Below are 14,916 nucleotides of genomic sequence, written 5' to 3'. Positions count from 1 at the left end.
AGGCTTGATTCAGTTGCAGCGAGCAGAAATTCAGGCCAGCTCAGTGGGGGGTGCAGGGGGCGCACTGGCCAAAGTCAGCTCCACGTCTGTCCCTTTCACTGCCTTTATGCTGGGTGAACTCGGGTAGCTTAACCCACTGAGCTTCAGTTTTGTCACCTTCAAATGGAGATGTCTTCAAATAATCCTGTTCTGCCTACTTCATAAGGCTGCTGGCAGAACTCAACGAAGTACATGATAGCACGTCAAAAAGCATCTCTTCTGTGCTCCCGTGTTCTGACAATGCTGGTAATATAAATACAGCGTGTGTGTGTGTGTGTGGCCGTGCTAGGTCTTTGTTCGCCGGCTTTCTCTAGTTGTGGCGAGCAGAGGCTGCTCCTGTCGTGGAGCCTGGGCTTCTCTTGTGGTGGAGCACAGGTTCTGGGGTTCTTGGGTGCGTGGGCTTCAGTACTTGCAGCTCTCGGGCTTGGTTGCCCGTGGCATGTGGAATCTGCCCAGGCCAGGGATCAAACGTGTCCCCTGCATCAGCAGGCAGATTCTTAACCCCTGGGCCACCAGGGAAGTCCAAGTGCTGGTATTTTTGACAGTCGACTTCTGAAGCAGCCCACACTGGTCAGGAAATGGTCAGGAAAGCTTCCCTCTGTCTGAGACCTGTGGGATGGTAGGTAAGGGACTTGTACATGCCAAGTCGCTTCAGTCGTGTCTGACTCTTTGCGACTCCATGGACTGTAGCCTGCTAGGCTCCTTTGCCCATAGGATTCTCCAGGCAGGAATGCTGGAGTGGGTTGCCATGCCCTCCTCCAGGGCATCTTCCCAAACCAGGGATCGAACTCAGGTCTCTTTAAGTCTCATGCATTGGTAGGTGGGTTCTTTACCACTAGCGTCACGACCTGGGAAGTCCAAGGGACTTGTACCCCGTCACCAAAGAGGTTTGTACTTACAAATACTGTGAGAACTGACATCTGTGCTTGGGCTGCACAAGTGCGGGCATCCATGAATGCCGGCGCAGCAGCAGCTGTGCTGCATGCTCCAGGAGAGGCAGGCAGTCTCCATTCGGAAGCAGAAATTGCGGGTGCGTGGTGAAACCTGGAGGATACAGGAGAAAGGTCTTTTTGATGAAGAGCGAGGCCTCTCTTGAAGCTGCGGGCACGGAGTGTAAACACACATTGAAATCATCCATCAGTGGGGCGACTTCCCTCATCAGACCTTGGAGAGAGAACGCTTTAGCTGCTGCCTGGAACGCCACTAAGCTCTCAGTTGCCTAGGAGACTGGTCACATGGGCCCATCTTCCAGACTTGTTCAAAATGATTTATTTTCCTTTATGTTGTAGGGCAGTGGGGGAGTGGGGTCAGAGGTACTTCTGAAGCCTTGTCCTCCGATAGTGGGGCCTTTGTGGGGGTGTCCTTACCTCCTTCCACTTCTCTTTTGGTGGCCCTTGCCCTGGGCAATTGGGATGAAAATAGCATTTCCTGTCCCGCTTCTCTTCCCCATTTTCTGAACCCTGTGTCATCCCACACGGGGGAGGCTTGAGGGGGAAGGAGTGGCAGCAATAAGTAGGGAGGAAGCAAGGGAGCTGTGGCCGGGCCCTGCTGACTCAGGGATCAGGGCTGACCGCAGAGCTGGCAGGGCTCCTTTAACCACCCAGCCAGGAACAGCGTGTGTCTGTTCTTATTGGTCTTCGGGCATATGTTTCTCCCTCCCAAGGTCCCAGGACAGGGCTTTGCAGTCAATATGCTCATTTACCACAGGGCCCTCCTGGCCCTCCAGCTGAAGCGTCACATTGCAGATCTTGCTGCTGGCTTATCTGCAGTGGATAGATAGGTTTGTCCCTTTTCTACTAGCCGATTTAATCTAAAGAGACAAAAGGCCCAAGGAAAGGTTGTGGTGTGATCTCGAAAAGCTCAAAGCAAGTAGTCCTATGTGTTTCTTTGGACACTACCTTCCGATTTTTCAAAATATGTAACAAAAGTGAAAACCGAAGGCAAACCCGTTCTTTTTGATTCTTTCTCCCCAGGCAGCTGTGTCTGTGTGTCTGTCTTGGAGAGGCAGGCCCTATTGGGAACCATGCCACCACCATCAGACATCGTCAAAGTGGCCATCGAGTGGCCAGGTGCTAATGCGCAGCTCCTTGAAATTGACCAGGTAAGCTCTGGAAGTGAGGGGTCAGGGAGTGCGGGGTAGGGGGCGTCTTTCGGGGTGGGGACCACTGGCATCAGGAGTAGGAGTCAGCCAAGGCCTGTCCCCTGCTCTGGAAGGCTGGTCACCATGGCCTGCAAAAGGCTTCCTCTTCGAGAACAGCTCTCAGAGAAGAAGTCCGTGCTCAGGTGCCAGGCTGAGCCTGCCTGGCGGACCCTCTCACCAGGACCCTGGCACTAGCAGGGTGTGGCAGCTGGTGAAGGATCTCTGCCCCCATCCCCACCACCCTCCTCTCTTTCAGAAACGGCCCCTGGCGTCCATCATCAAGGAAGTTTGTGATGGGTGAGTTGAAATTGCCCCCTGTTGCAGACAGTGACAGGCTAAAGACAGAGGGGCACTGCCAGACCTTGAGAGGAATCCTGCCCGAGGACCTGCAGTTAGGTGGGTCCCCAGTCCAGGGCTCTCACGACGGAAGGATTGCTGGTGGGGATGTCCCCAAGGCCTGCTGTCAGTCTGTAGGAGTGCCCCACCTGAGGTCCTGGTGGGGTCTGAGACCCATGCTGAATTGCAGGTGCCAGTCTCTGCAGAAGGCAGAGGGGGTTACTGTTGAATATCTCAACCCAAAGCTTTGTTTTTTCCCTCCCATACATCACACCGGCCACCCAATCCCTTCAGCAGCTCTACTGAAAGTTCTTTATTTGCAGCTTCTAGACAGGCCCCCAGGTATGTATGGCCAAAGAGGCTGCTGTTTTTCTCTTACATAGGTGGTCATTGCCAAACCCGGAGTATTACACCCTCCGTTACGCAGATGGTCCCCAGCTCTACATCACCGAACAGGTTAGTACAGGGACTCGATCTCAAGTGAGCCGCCCGAGGCAGTGGTGCCAGTGGCCCTCAGGGGGCTTCCTCTTACTGGGGTGAGAGCCGCTCCCTGGGCAGGTCAGGGCGCGTCAGCCCTTACTCTCCTCTAGTGGCTGGAAAATGTGGCTTCTGCTTCCTGAGAGGTGCTTGAAAAGCGTCTTAGAAATTCGTGGCCAAGAAACAAGCAGGAGGGGAGGGCCTGACTGAGGAGTGTCAGTTACATCTCCTTTAAAAATGACAGAAGGTTCTTGTTGATTCAGCTCACTTGCCCAATTTTAATATTTTATCTTAGCTGCTCTTTGTTTCTCTTTGCCACCCAGACTCGCAGCGACATTAAGAACGGGACAATCTTACAGCTGGCTATCTCCCCGGTAGGTATTCTGCTTTCCTTAGGAATTCTTTTATCTGTCAAGTGTACGTGAGTCCCTGCCGTGGGCCAGACTCTGTTCTAGAAAGTAAGACTTGGAGGTGAAAAATGCCCGTCTTTGCTCTCACAGCCTAATGGGGAGTAAACAAATACAGTATAAGGCCTTCTGGGGTCTGGAGAGAAAGTTGCTCAGGGAGCTGTGGGAACTCAGAAAAGGGCCCACCTGACTCGCCTGAGGAGTCCCAGAAAGCCCTTCCAGAGGAGGGGACATGTGGTTCCGGTGTTGAAGGGTAAGCAGGAGTCAGCTGAAGAAAGAGGAGAAGGAAAGGTACTCCATGCCCAGAGATGTGCCTTGTTAGGTGGTGCAGGAGTGGGTGGCCGGGGCCCATAGTGATCAGTTGGAAGCCAGCGGAAGGTTCCTCAGTGGCCTTCTTGCAGGTTGGACTTTATCCAGAAGGGGGTGTGGGGGACACTGAAAGACTTTAAGTGGGAAGCAATATTTTATTTAGATTTATATTTTAGAAAGATGACTTTAGAAAGTGACAGTATGGAAGATGGCAGAAGGCATCTTCAAGAAGCTGATGAGCAATGTTAACAGCCCGTGAAGGCAGTGGCCGTGGAGATGAAAGAGTGGGCGGGAAAAGTGGAGGTGAGCTTGGCGAAGAAGCTGGAAGGAGCGAGACAGTCCACGCTGGCCCCCTGATTTCTGCCAGGGCAACCCTTCCAGGTAGCTGAGGAGGCATCCAGAAGGTGGGAAGGAAACAGGAGCTTGAAGTGGCTTAGGAGCCGAGGGCAGGGGCAGCGTCAGGATGGAGGGCGGCGTGGTCCACAGTGAGCAGAGAGAAGGGAAGCTGAGGACAGAAGAGCCGTCTGTGGGTCTGGGAGACTGGTCCACGGCCGGTGGCAGCCAGGCGGCAGTGCGTCGACTTTCTGAGGCAAGGACCTTCCTCTCACCTCATTATCAGGAGTTTAAAAGGGTTTAAAAGGAAGTAGATAGAGAAGGTTCCAGCTCAGGGATATGGAGTTGAAAAGATACATTTTCTTAAAAAGAGGTGAAACGTTCGTGTACTTTAAAATCAAAAAGGTTTGACAGAGAGCCAGCGAAAGGTCTCCCTCCCACTCTTGTCTCCTCTGCCTAGCTCCCCACCTCCTCCAACCCGTCAGGGTTGTTACCGTCTCTGGTGGTTTTTCTGTGTCCTTGAGAATGTTTTCAGATGGAAGAGACAGAGGTTGCCAGTGTGGGAAAGAGGGGGCGAGCGACCGGACAGGCGGGACCTTGGTGCCCACAGGACAGGAGGGGCCCACCACCCAGTGAGGGGTTTGCCCTGACTGCTCGGCCAGAGCAGGACCGGTGACATGGGGGCGGCCTCGGCGCGTCTGCAGCTTCTCTTGCAGCTTTTCGTGTGTCCTGTTACGGACATGTAATGGAGGGCGTTCCTGGCCCCTGTTCCCTTGGTAACGTGAGAGCCTGCTCCGTCTGCACAGTACCCGCAGCTGCTTTTTGCTGAATGCCTGGGTTTAGCTGAATCCTTTCACATAGGGTATCATGAGATGAGTACTCTCTATAGCCCCATTTTTCAGACCAGGAAACTGAGACTCAGGTTCAACAACTTGCCAGTTGTCGACACTCAGGACAGGTCAGAGCCGCATCTCAGACCCAGGTCTGGGAGCCGTGGAGCCAGTGTTCGCGGCATCTCTGCCTCCTGCTTCCGTCCCTCAGTTCTTCTCGTTCTAAGGACCCCATCTCTGCCCCAGATGCTCTGCCAGTTTAACATGACAGCCTGGGAGCTGTGTCCTTCACAGACGTGCCCAAGCGTTTTCCGGGCCCCTGCGCAGACCAGGTGACTTTCCCTGGAACAGGAGCTGCGGGAGGCGGCCGCCCAGAAACGCCGTCTCAGGAGGAAAGTGAACATTTGGGGTTGGAAGGTTCTGAGTGTGGTGCAGGCCAGTGCTCTTCGAATCGTTTTGTCCCGTGGCCCTTTCTTCCACGCTCATGTTCTCCACTGTGTCCTCAAGAGCTGTGCATGGTTGGAAGGGAGAGACACGGGCAGCCTGACTCCTCACCAGTGGAGAACGGGGGCTCTGGTCGCTTGGGAGAGATGTGGGCAGCCTAACTCCTTGACAGCGGAGAACGGGGGCTCTGGTCACTTGCTTTAGCACTGTAAGAAAAATTAAGACCCCGGGAGCGTTTTTGCTCTCCAGACTCTTCCATTCAAACCGAGACCATGAAATTAACACACAGAAAATAGAGTGATGAACCAGTAAGATGTGAGGCGCCAGCTGTACAGTTAAGAAGTTCAGCAACAGGAAGGACCCGTGAACACGGGAGGAGGGGTCGCAGCCACGTTTGCAGGAGGAGGCAGGCGCTCCAAGAGGGAAGGGGCCACCTGCTCAGGGAGGCTCTGGCGCCGCTGGTCCTTTTCTAAAAGCTGTCTCGAAATTAGCTGCTGCTTGGCATTCTTAAAGTTTCTCCAGGGCTAGCACTTTGAGGAACAATGATTTGGATTTTTGAGAGAAAGTAAGTATATATATATATATGTATTGGGCTTACCAGTTTCAGATTGAAAAAGAGACCTTAGAGGTCATCAGATTGAATTCTCCACCCAATGCAGGAATTCCTCTGATAGCACTTTTGACAGATGTCATCCAGATTTTCCTTGATTGCTTCCAGTGACCAAGAGCCCAGTACTTCAAGAGACAACCTCTTCCACTGTCTGATGGCTTTAGTTAATAGAGAACTCTTACGGGTACCAAATGAGGAAGGGGGTGGGGGAGGGGTAAATCAGGAATCTGGGATTAGCAGGTATAAACTACAAGGTCCTACCGCATAGCACAGGGAACTAGCTTCAGTATCCTATAATAAACCATAAAGGGAAAGAACACGAAAAAGAATGTATGTATAGAAAACATGTAAACACTTCAGTATACACTAGAAACTAACACAACATTCTAAATCAACTGAAAGTCAATTTAAAAAAAGAAAAACTCTCCAGTATTGATTGAACCATTATCTGTTGATTCATTGGAAAAACCCTGTTGCTGGGAAAGAATGAAGGCAAAAGGAGAAGGGGATGGCAGAGGATGAGATGGTTCGATAGCATCACTTGATGGACATGAATTTGAGTAAATTCCAAGAGATAGTGAAGGACAAGGAAGCCTGGCGTGCTACAGTTCATGGGGTTGCAGAGGTGGACACAACTTAGCAACTTAACAGCAGCATGAGTCTGTCTCTTTGTGACTTGCCATTGGTAGTGGATTGTCATCTCTCAGATCTCTTATGTTCCGTCTGTGGAACCCTTTTTAATACATAGACCAGAGTGATACAGAAAGGATACACTTGGCTACAGATCTGTCTTGACCTACTGGTGATTCCCTGATGGATCCAATAAACATTTATTTGGCAAATATTAAGCAGTGTGAAAAGCTCTTTCTGCCTTGGGCTTGAGAGTCCACAGGGGCCCCTGGGAGCTATTCACAGAGCAGTGACCCACCACGGGGAGCTGATGTGCTGTGTCTTGTCCTTGGTCCCATAGTCCCGGGCTGCACGCCAGCTGATGGAGAGGACCCAGTCCTCCAGCATGGAGACCCGGCTGGACGCCATGAAGGAGCTGGCCAAGCTATCTGCCGACGTGACCTTCGCCACCGAGTTCATCAACATGGATGGCATCGTTGTGCTGACGCGGCTTGTGGAAAGCGGAACCAAGCTCTTATCCCAGTGAGTGTTTCCGAGGTCTCGATAGGGGACTCTCAGATCTACGACACTCTGCGGGGCGTCCCAGTCTTTTCCATTGAGTCAGACGCGCTTGTTGAGCTCCGTCCACATGCGGAGCAGCATGCCAAGCACTGAGGTCCACACAGAGGGGTATAATTTGTGGCCCTAAATCTCCTAGTCTAGTTGGGCTCTCACAAATTCAGAGACGGGACAAAGCAGCTCTGTGCTAAGTGAGAAGTAAACTCAGGGCTGAGGATGTTGGGAAGAGAGAGGTCAGCTCGCAGCTGCAATCATTTCTGGAAAGTAGATGTGACGTGATGGAGGTTAATCAGCAGGCTGTCCGTTATCAACTAGAATAGATCTCTGTCTATTCTTAACCACATCCCACCTCCCTCCCTCTCCAGTCACCAGCCCCCATACGCAAGCTCCTTATACACAGACATGTGTGGCCCTCCTCTGTAATAGCTCTCCCTCACCCCTTCACTGTCTGCCTGTCACTCGTTTTCACAGTGGGTGGATACTTCGTGATACTCCAGTGCTAAGGGGAACGTGGCGGGAAACTGCCCTGTTGGTATCAGCAGTGGATAAACATGTTTAGTTTGTCTTCTAAGCCCAGGAACCTAAGCCAGCAGAGAGGGAATCAGAAATCTTTCAGCTGATGGGTCAGCTGTTGAAGTTTCTTAGCCAAACTGAGCAACTCATCTCAGGTATTTGTTTTAAGCTGTGGATTCTCCGGCTGCACGAAAATCCTGAAGCCTGTGGCTGCCGTCAGCACCAACCCGGGCGTTCCCAGTCTCCCAGGAGTGCAGGGTTTGACTGGCCGTGGTTCCCTCTTTAAAATGGAGGTGATACCCACCTGGCTGTCTTGTCCTGAGGAGGATCGTGGGTGAGATGGGTCAGAACATGTTTTGTAAACGGAAACTTGGTCTGTAAATCAGAGCGCTAGCGCGCCATAGTCCAAGGCGTAGCAGAGAGTCGGACACATGAAGGGACTGGGCCCGCACACGCAGGTACGGGTGTGTAACGGATACAGTGTATACAGAGCAGAGAAGGGGGAGAAAACATTTCAAGCCTTCCTCTCCATCAGCACTCTGGTCAGGTTTCTCATGCCTTATCCTGTCCTCACCGCAACCCCGCGAGGTTAACACTGTGAGAAGAATTCCATTTTACAGAGAGAGAAATAGAAGTCTGAAAATTTTAGAAGTCTAAAATTTGCCCAGATAGGAAGTGGTCAAACGGGAGCTGAAACCATGGGCCAAAGTTCACGCTCTTTCTCCTGCGTCCTGCTGCCTCCTGGCCTGAAGGCGCGCTGGGACGCAAGCTCCCTTGGGCACCCCACCCGGTGTTGTGGTTTGATGGGCGTTTGCTGGCCGGGAGGTGGCCGAGGGACTGTTTCCCTGAGATGAGGAAGCCTGGTCGCCCAGCCGCCTTCCCCTCAGTGATACTAGAGATCTGGGGAGGAATCCGTGTAGGCGTAGGCGTCGGCCAGGCCCCGGGCCCCGGTGGTGGCTCCGGATTTCTCGAGTGGTGCTTACGCTGAAACCCGTGCCTGCTGCAGCTCCCTTCACTCCCGTGTTCCCCGGTTCTGAATCTTCATATCGTTTTGTGTGTGTTTTGCACATGTCTCAGCTACAGTGAGATGCTGGCATTCACCCTGACTGCCTTCTTAGAGCTCATGGACCATGGCATTGTCTCCTGGGACATGGTTTCAATCACCTTTATTAAGCAGGTGAGGCTTCCAACCTTCCTCCCTCAGTCACCAGGTGTCCTCTAGGCTCGAGGGGAGATGCAGGCAACACAGCTGCTCCGGGGAGGGTCGGCCTTCTAGCCCCAAGGCCAGGTTTTTCATCCTCAGGGTCTGGCCTTCCTGTGGCTCCTGGACGATGTACCGAGACTTTGTTATACTCCCAGGGCCTGTGCTGAGAAGGTGGGACTGGGCTCCCAGAATCCATTGTGGCCAAAGTGGGATTGGATTGTCAGTGAGACCTGTGGTGGCGCCAGCCAGCCCGCCAGCCCCATCCCTAAGTCTCTTGACTGCTTCTTGAGCCCTCCCTCTTCTTTGGGTTTTTAAAAAAAAAAAAGTTCATTTCATTTGCCTTATATTCTCTTACATTTACTAGTGTGCCTTCTGTTTACAAATCTGCAGGCGAGCCTGTTTGTCAGATGAACTCAGTGTGGAGAGGAGAGACTTCTAGTTTTGTCCTTCTTCTAGAAGAAGAGGCAGTGTCATGTCTAGAAACTGAACTGAAAACCAATAAATGATATCTCAGCTGATCTAGATTGTACCTGTCATTGGCTTGGGACATTGAGAACTTCCTGATGGCTGGAGACACTTAGGCAGGAGTGCAGTGACCATGTGTCAAGGATATTCTCATGGGGACGGAGCAGAGAGATTAAATTATGAGACTTGGAGATCCTTTCCGTGTCCCTGAGTCTCTGCGTGTGTACAGGGACAAAGTATACGTCAGGGGAACAGCACGTAGCGAGCACATGAGGTCCCCGGATCAGGAAGACCCTCTGCTCCTCACACTCAGCCCTTCCATGCCCAAACCCTTGTTTCTAAAAACAAGGGATTAAGTTCTTAGGTTTAAGGAAACACAGTTGAGTGGATGCTGTCATTGAAATGGAGTTATGCATCATCCATGCCCGGGACTCCCTGGCACCCTGGCCAACACGGCAGACACCACTGTCACCTGGGGGCGACTGTCCAGAAGTGGGCAGCACACCTAAGCGGGGAGAGTCCTGGGCGGGGGGCGGGCATCTGAAACCTAAGCCTTCAGCCCTCGCGGGCTTCCTGACCGCCTCGCCCTCTCTGGCTCTAGATCGCAGGGTACGTGAGCCAGCCCATGGTGGACGTGTCCATCCTGCAGAGGTCCCTGGCCATCCTGGAGAGCATGGTCTTGAACAGTCAGAGCCTGTACCAGAAGATCGCAGAGGAGATCACCGTGGGGCAGCTCATCTCGCACCTCCAGGTGTAAGTGTGACCCTGCTGTGCCTCCTGCCCGGCCCGTCCTCCCCAGCCCTCTGCCCTCCTTCTGCCGCACCTGTATTCCCAGATGCTGGTCCGCTTGTCACTCATCACCTCTTCCCTACTACTCACTGCCAGAACTCCTCCCATAATTCAGAGCTGGTCATGTCACGCTCCTACCTGACACCCTCTGTAACTCTCTTCACCTCTTAGGATAGCATGAAACTGTCCCAGTCCCTCTCTGTATCACCATGGTGCCAGACAGAATTAGATGCTTTCTCCTCTATGAGCCCAGTAGTCCCTGTTTGTATCTATGATAATCATATTTACATGAAATACTGTATTTTTTATTATCTGTCTCCTGTTTTAAACGTTGAGTTGGGAACAGGGACCAGTTTTGTATCCCTTGTTTTAAGTAGAAGCTCTGTTAGTATTTGTCGAATGAACTCTTGCTGAACTAGCAGCGTGCAGTTGAGGGTAGCCAGAAGTGTCTTGCAGAGCATGTGTTCCAATTCAGGCTCTACTGCAGACAAGGTCTCTGCCCTCGGCAAGCTAACTCTTCTGGCTTCAGTTTCCGCACCTCTGCACTGGGGTTAATCCCTCCCACCTCTCAGGCTTGGGAGGATCAAAGGAGAGAAAAGGTCTAGTGTAGAGACCGCACAGGATAGGTATTCATTCAGGAGAGGTTTTTTTGGTGTTGGTCATTGTTTTTTTGGTTTTGTTTGTTTTTTAAGAAGTTTATCCCATCCTAAGACATTTAACAGATAGTAAACAACATCTAAAGACAGATGAACCCTTAGGAGGCTGTTCTCCCTTCCCCCTTCTTTTTTCTTCCCTTTCAGCCATTCCACATAATTTAAGGGGCCTGGACTTTCCAAAAGCAAGGATGCTGATACTGCTGATACCTTCCTACCTACTGCCCCCTTCCAGCATGTGGGTTGTTGACTGAATACCCTTCCAGTTCCCGGGGAAGCCAGAATTCCCAGACTCGGTTGTTTTTAGCAGCCTTTCCTTCACTCAGCTATGCTCTCAGCCCAAACCTTCCCACGAGCCCAAGTGAAAAAAAAAGCACAAGAAAATTTGCAACTCTGATTTCTTTCTCCTTGTCACTTCTCTAGGGGATTCTTCAGCTTCTGTTTTCATGCCCCAAAAGCCAAAAAGGTTGATTGAAGTGAGGGGACATGATCAACCCCAGATGGAGAGTTCTGATTTTCCTGACCTCAGAGTTACCTCTGTTTCTTTGTTTCTGAATTGGAATGACCCAGTCACCTCCTTAGGGAGGAGAGAGGAGCTAGGCGTTTCTTAGGGGTCAGTCTGTGAATATTTTCAACCCATTGCTGTCCCTGGAAGTCATGTCCGCTGCTGCTGGGCTGAGGGACACCTCGTGCCCTCAATCAGACTTCCAGGGCGCCCCCGCCCGACCTGGGAGCCCAGCAGCCCCTCTGGAAAGAGCCTCAGAATGCAGCTGTGGCACGGCGGGTGGAGAGTTCTCATCAGTTGCTGGGAGCATGAGATTCCAGAGAAAAGGGGTAGCTACTGTTTATTTAAAATAAAATATGTTCACAGTTGAAGACTACAAAAAAACAGAGAAGCACAATAAGGGAATCATTTGCCCATTATCCCACCTCCAGACATAACCACTGTTAACATTTTTTTTTACCACCCCACCCTCGAGACATGTGAGATCTTAGTTCCCTGACCAGGGATCAAACCCATGCCCCCTGCATTGGAAGTTCAGAGTCTTAACAACTGGACTGTCAGGGAAGTCCCTAACATTAAATTGACTGTCTCACTGGTCTTGTCTTTTCTATGCATACTTGTAAAAAAGTTGGAATCTTACTACACATACTTTGTGTGCCTTGATTTTTTTTTTTAACAGAGTAATAGGTCTTGAACATTTCCCATGTCAAAGAACTTTCCAAAAGGGTAGTTCTTAATCTTTTTGCATCCCAGATGCCTTTGAAAATCCAGTAATGGTTATGGACTCTCACCTCCCTGGAAAAACTGTCACATAGTCAACCAGATAAATGGAATAATGGCTATACTGTTTCTAGGGTGTATGGATACTCTAAGCCCATCCCTAACCCCAAAAGAAGAACCTTTGTGCTAAAACAGTGACTGCTTAGGATTTTAATATACATGAACAGAGTTGCTCCTGTGGACATTCACATTATTTCCTATTCTTCTTTTTAATAGTACTTTGATAAAACACTTTGCCAGTAACTCGCACACAGCTCTCTGATGGCTGTCTTTGGATGAATTCCTCCTACTTGAATTGCTGGGTCAGGGGCTCTGCCCTGTTTTAAGGCTTTTGATCCTTGGACTCCGATTATTTTATGACAGTCTGCGAGTGATTGTTGTAAACCATCTCTTGCTGTTCAGTCTGCTAATCTCCCTCTGCCTTCTTTCTCTGTTAACACAGCTCCAACCAGGAGATTCAGACCTACGCCATTGCACTGATTAACGCACTTTTTCTGAAGGCCCCTGAGGACAAGCGACAGGTCTGTGGCAGCCTTTTCAAGCTTTTCATCTGGGCTTTTCCGAGAGAAGACTTCTCACCCAACCAGTCAGGGACTCTTGGGAGAGTCCTTCATCCGTCCCTCTGTAGCCAGAGCCCATCAGAGTGGCTTCGCTAATAAGGAAGACCCCGGGAAGACCAAGGAGGGAGACTGGCCGGGTCCTAGGTCAGGGCAGGGGCCTGCAGACTTTTTCCTCTCAAGGCCGAATAAATATTCTTTTCTTTGGTGGGCCTTATGGTCTACGTGGCAACTCTTCAGCCTTCCCGCTATAGCCAAGGCAGCCTCAGACAGTAGACAGCAGGGGGGTGTGCTGACTATCTTTCCATAAGACCTTGACATCTCATTTGGCCTTAGTGTGGCTACCCCTGGGTTAGAGGATCAAGAAGCAGGGAGAGGAGACTCTCCTGGCAGCCCTGCCGGGTCCTGTCCTTGCTGAAGGAAGCAACAGTGGAGAGACTTAGCTCGAAGTTTCATGTCTGAAGATCCTCTCATCCAGATTCTAAATTTTTCCCTATTAGTAGCTATGTGACGTGATGCAAATTGCTCTACTTCTCTGAGCCCCAGTTTCCTCACCTGTAACGTGGGAGCAGCATCTGCCCGATTCATCATAAGGATGTCATGAGGAAAAGGCTGTTTTCCCAGGGAGGAAACGAGGGATGAGTGGGCCAGTGGGGCAAACGCTGACCTCAGAGGCCAGAGCCCCAAGGCCGAGTGTTTTTCTCACCACTGCTGGGCAAGTGCTCTGACCCCTCCGGATCTCCACTTCTTTTTTTGTAAAATGCAAGGGCCAGGTTAAAGGATCTGTAAGGGCCCTTCCAACACTGCCGTTCCTGATTTCTCTGGTCAAAGCCCAAGAGAGGTACATAAGAAAGGCTTTGTAATTTTCGGTCAACCCCCTGGGCCCAGTAAGTTGTAATTCCCGTGGGATCATGAGTTCTTGGAAGGTTCTGGTGGGAGGACCTGGAGCATCTGTGGTTCTGTCTGTCCTTGTCTTTCTTGGATGGCTTGCTCTGTTCATCTCTTCCTCCCGAGTCCTGTTGTGAATGTAAGCCGAAAGCTCATTCTTCCATCTGCTTCTCTGTGCTTTTTGCTTTCTGCCGGCAGGACAAGCGCCTTGATCCGCTAGACCTGCCTGTCACTGTAAGTAGCGCGGCCGTGTGGAAAGGGCCCCGCTCTCTTCCAGGTGGGGAGGTCAAAGCCAGGCAAAAATCTCCTGATCTGATCAGGCGGCTCAGGGAGCTCCAAGACACAGGAAAAGGCTGTGTGCTATAAATTTCATTTGACAGGGCAGGGAGGAAAGCACTGCGGATCAGAGTCACCTCAAGGATTAAGGAAGGGGCTGCCTGCCCCGGGAAACATGGCCCAGTCTGTTCTTTGTAACCTGCCTTCATGTGGGTCTGTGGTTCAGCTGGAGAAGATCAGATTCAGGAATAGCCTGTGACTTTCATCTGGATGAGCCCAGATGCATCGCCTTCCTGCTTGCGGTAGCAGTGGTAAAGGGGAATGTGTGCCCTTCTGGATGCTTACTAGACCATAGGAATTGGAGAAGCTTTAGACGGTTCACAGAGGGAGTTTGAATGCTCGTTGCTTGGTTAGAGGGAGCTCAGAGAGGTCAGCTCTACAAGGATATGAAAGACAGTGAGTGCTTTCTCCCGCCCTCCCCTGCCAGCACCGCAGAGAAATCTTTGGTCGAAGGCCTTTGTACTCCAGTAGCAGATCACTGGCAATTACCCACTGTCGACAGCAAGGTTTATGCTCCATAACCAGCCTCCCATAGCTACTGAAGAAGTTTCTAGTCCACCTTCTTCCTCTGCCAGCCAGTGTGTGCTCGGGGGACACAAAGTAAAACTTAATGTTCCTGGCAGCGTCAGCCATTGGGAATGTGGCCAGAAATCTAGAAGCAAGAGAGAGGCCTTCCAGGCTCTGAGAAAGATGATAATCTGTGGAATTAAATGGAGGCAGTTTAGAAAGTGAAGTATACGAATTAACATTATAAGAAGTGATGGCTGACACTGGAAGGAAGAGACGAAGAATTATGAAAAGCTGTCCAGAAAATTAAAAGCATAGTAATCTAGACGCATTTTGTTTAGGGGAAAATAGCTTCACGTTTCAGAAGCCCCTTAACAGTGTCACAACATAGAATAATAACTGATGTGGGTTTTACTGATGGAACCAAATCCTTGGCAGTGATTAAATTATAATCATTATAGTCTCTTCAAAAATAAAGAAATGTATATATTTTGAAAAGATTAGCACAAGAATGGTCAAAATAATGGTTCTGAGAGGACCCTTAAGGCTTCATTCCCTGGAAGATTCACTTAACTTAGGACACTATTTCCTGAGTGTGCTAAATAG

General features: G+C 50.8%; 1 protein-coding gene across 4 annotated transcripts in view; it reads left to right on the top strand.

The window, feature by feature from the left end:
* The window catches only part of ELMO2 (engulfment and cell motility 2), a 38,364-nt gene that overhangs the window by 9,361 nt on the left and 14,087 nt on the right, over window positions 1–14,916 (top strand). For 2 of the 4 annotated variants that reach the window (XM_055545170.1, XM_055545167.1), the window contains exons 2-10: window positions 2,013–2,140; window positions 2,436–2,476; window positions 2,899–2,971; window positions 3,316–3,366; window positions 6,896–7,077; window positions 8,704–8,803; window positions 9,897–10,048; window positions 12,465–12,543; window positions 13,666–13,701. In XM_055545170.1, the coding sequence (XP_055401145.1) occupies window positions 2,063–2,140; window positions 2,436–2,476; window positions 2,899–2,971; window positions 3,316–3,366; window positions 6,896–7,077; window positions 8,704–8,803; window positions 9,897–10,048; window positions 12,465–12,543; window positions 13,666–13,701 (792 nt within the window). In that variant the 5' untranslated portion in view covers window positions 2,013–2,062. The remainder of the gene's footprint in view (window positions 1–2,012; window positions 2,141–2,435; window positions 2,477–2,898; window positions 2,972–3,315; window positions 3,367–6,895; window positions 7,078–8,703; window positions 8,804–9,896; window positions 10,049–12,464; window positions 12,544–13,665; window positions 13,702–14,916) is intronic. The other 2 variants (XM_055545171.1, XM_055545169.1) reach the window with 2 other exon arrangements.

The sequence above is a fragment of the Bubalus kerabau genome, chromosome 13, assembly GCF_029407905.1.
Source record: "Bubalus kerabau isolate K-KA32 ecotype Philippines breed swamp buffalo chromosome 13, PCC_UOA_SB_1v2, whole genome shotgun sequence".
Classification (NCBI taxonomy): Eukaryota; Metazoa; Chordata; class Mammalia; order Artiodactyla; family Bovidae; genus Bubalus; species Bubalus kerabau.
Note: the sequence above shows the minus strand (reverse complement) of the source record. Positions and strands in the feature narration are given on the sequence as shown.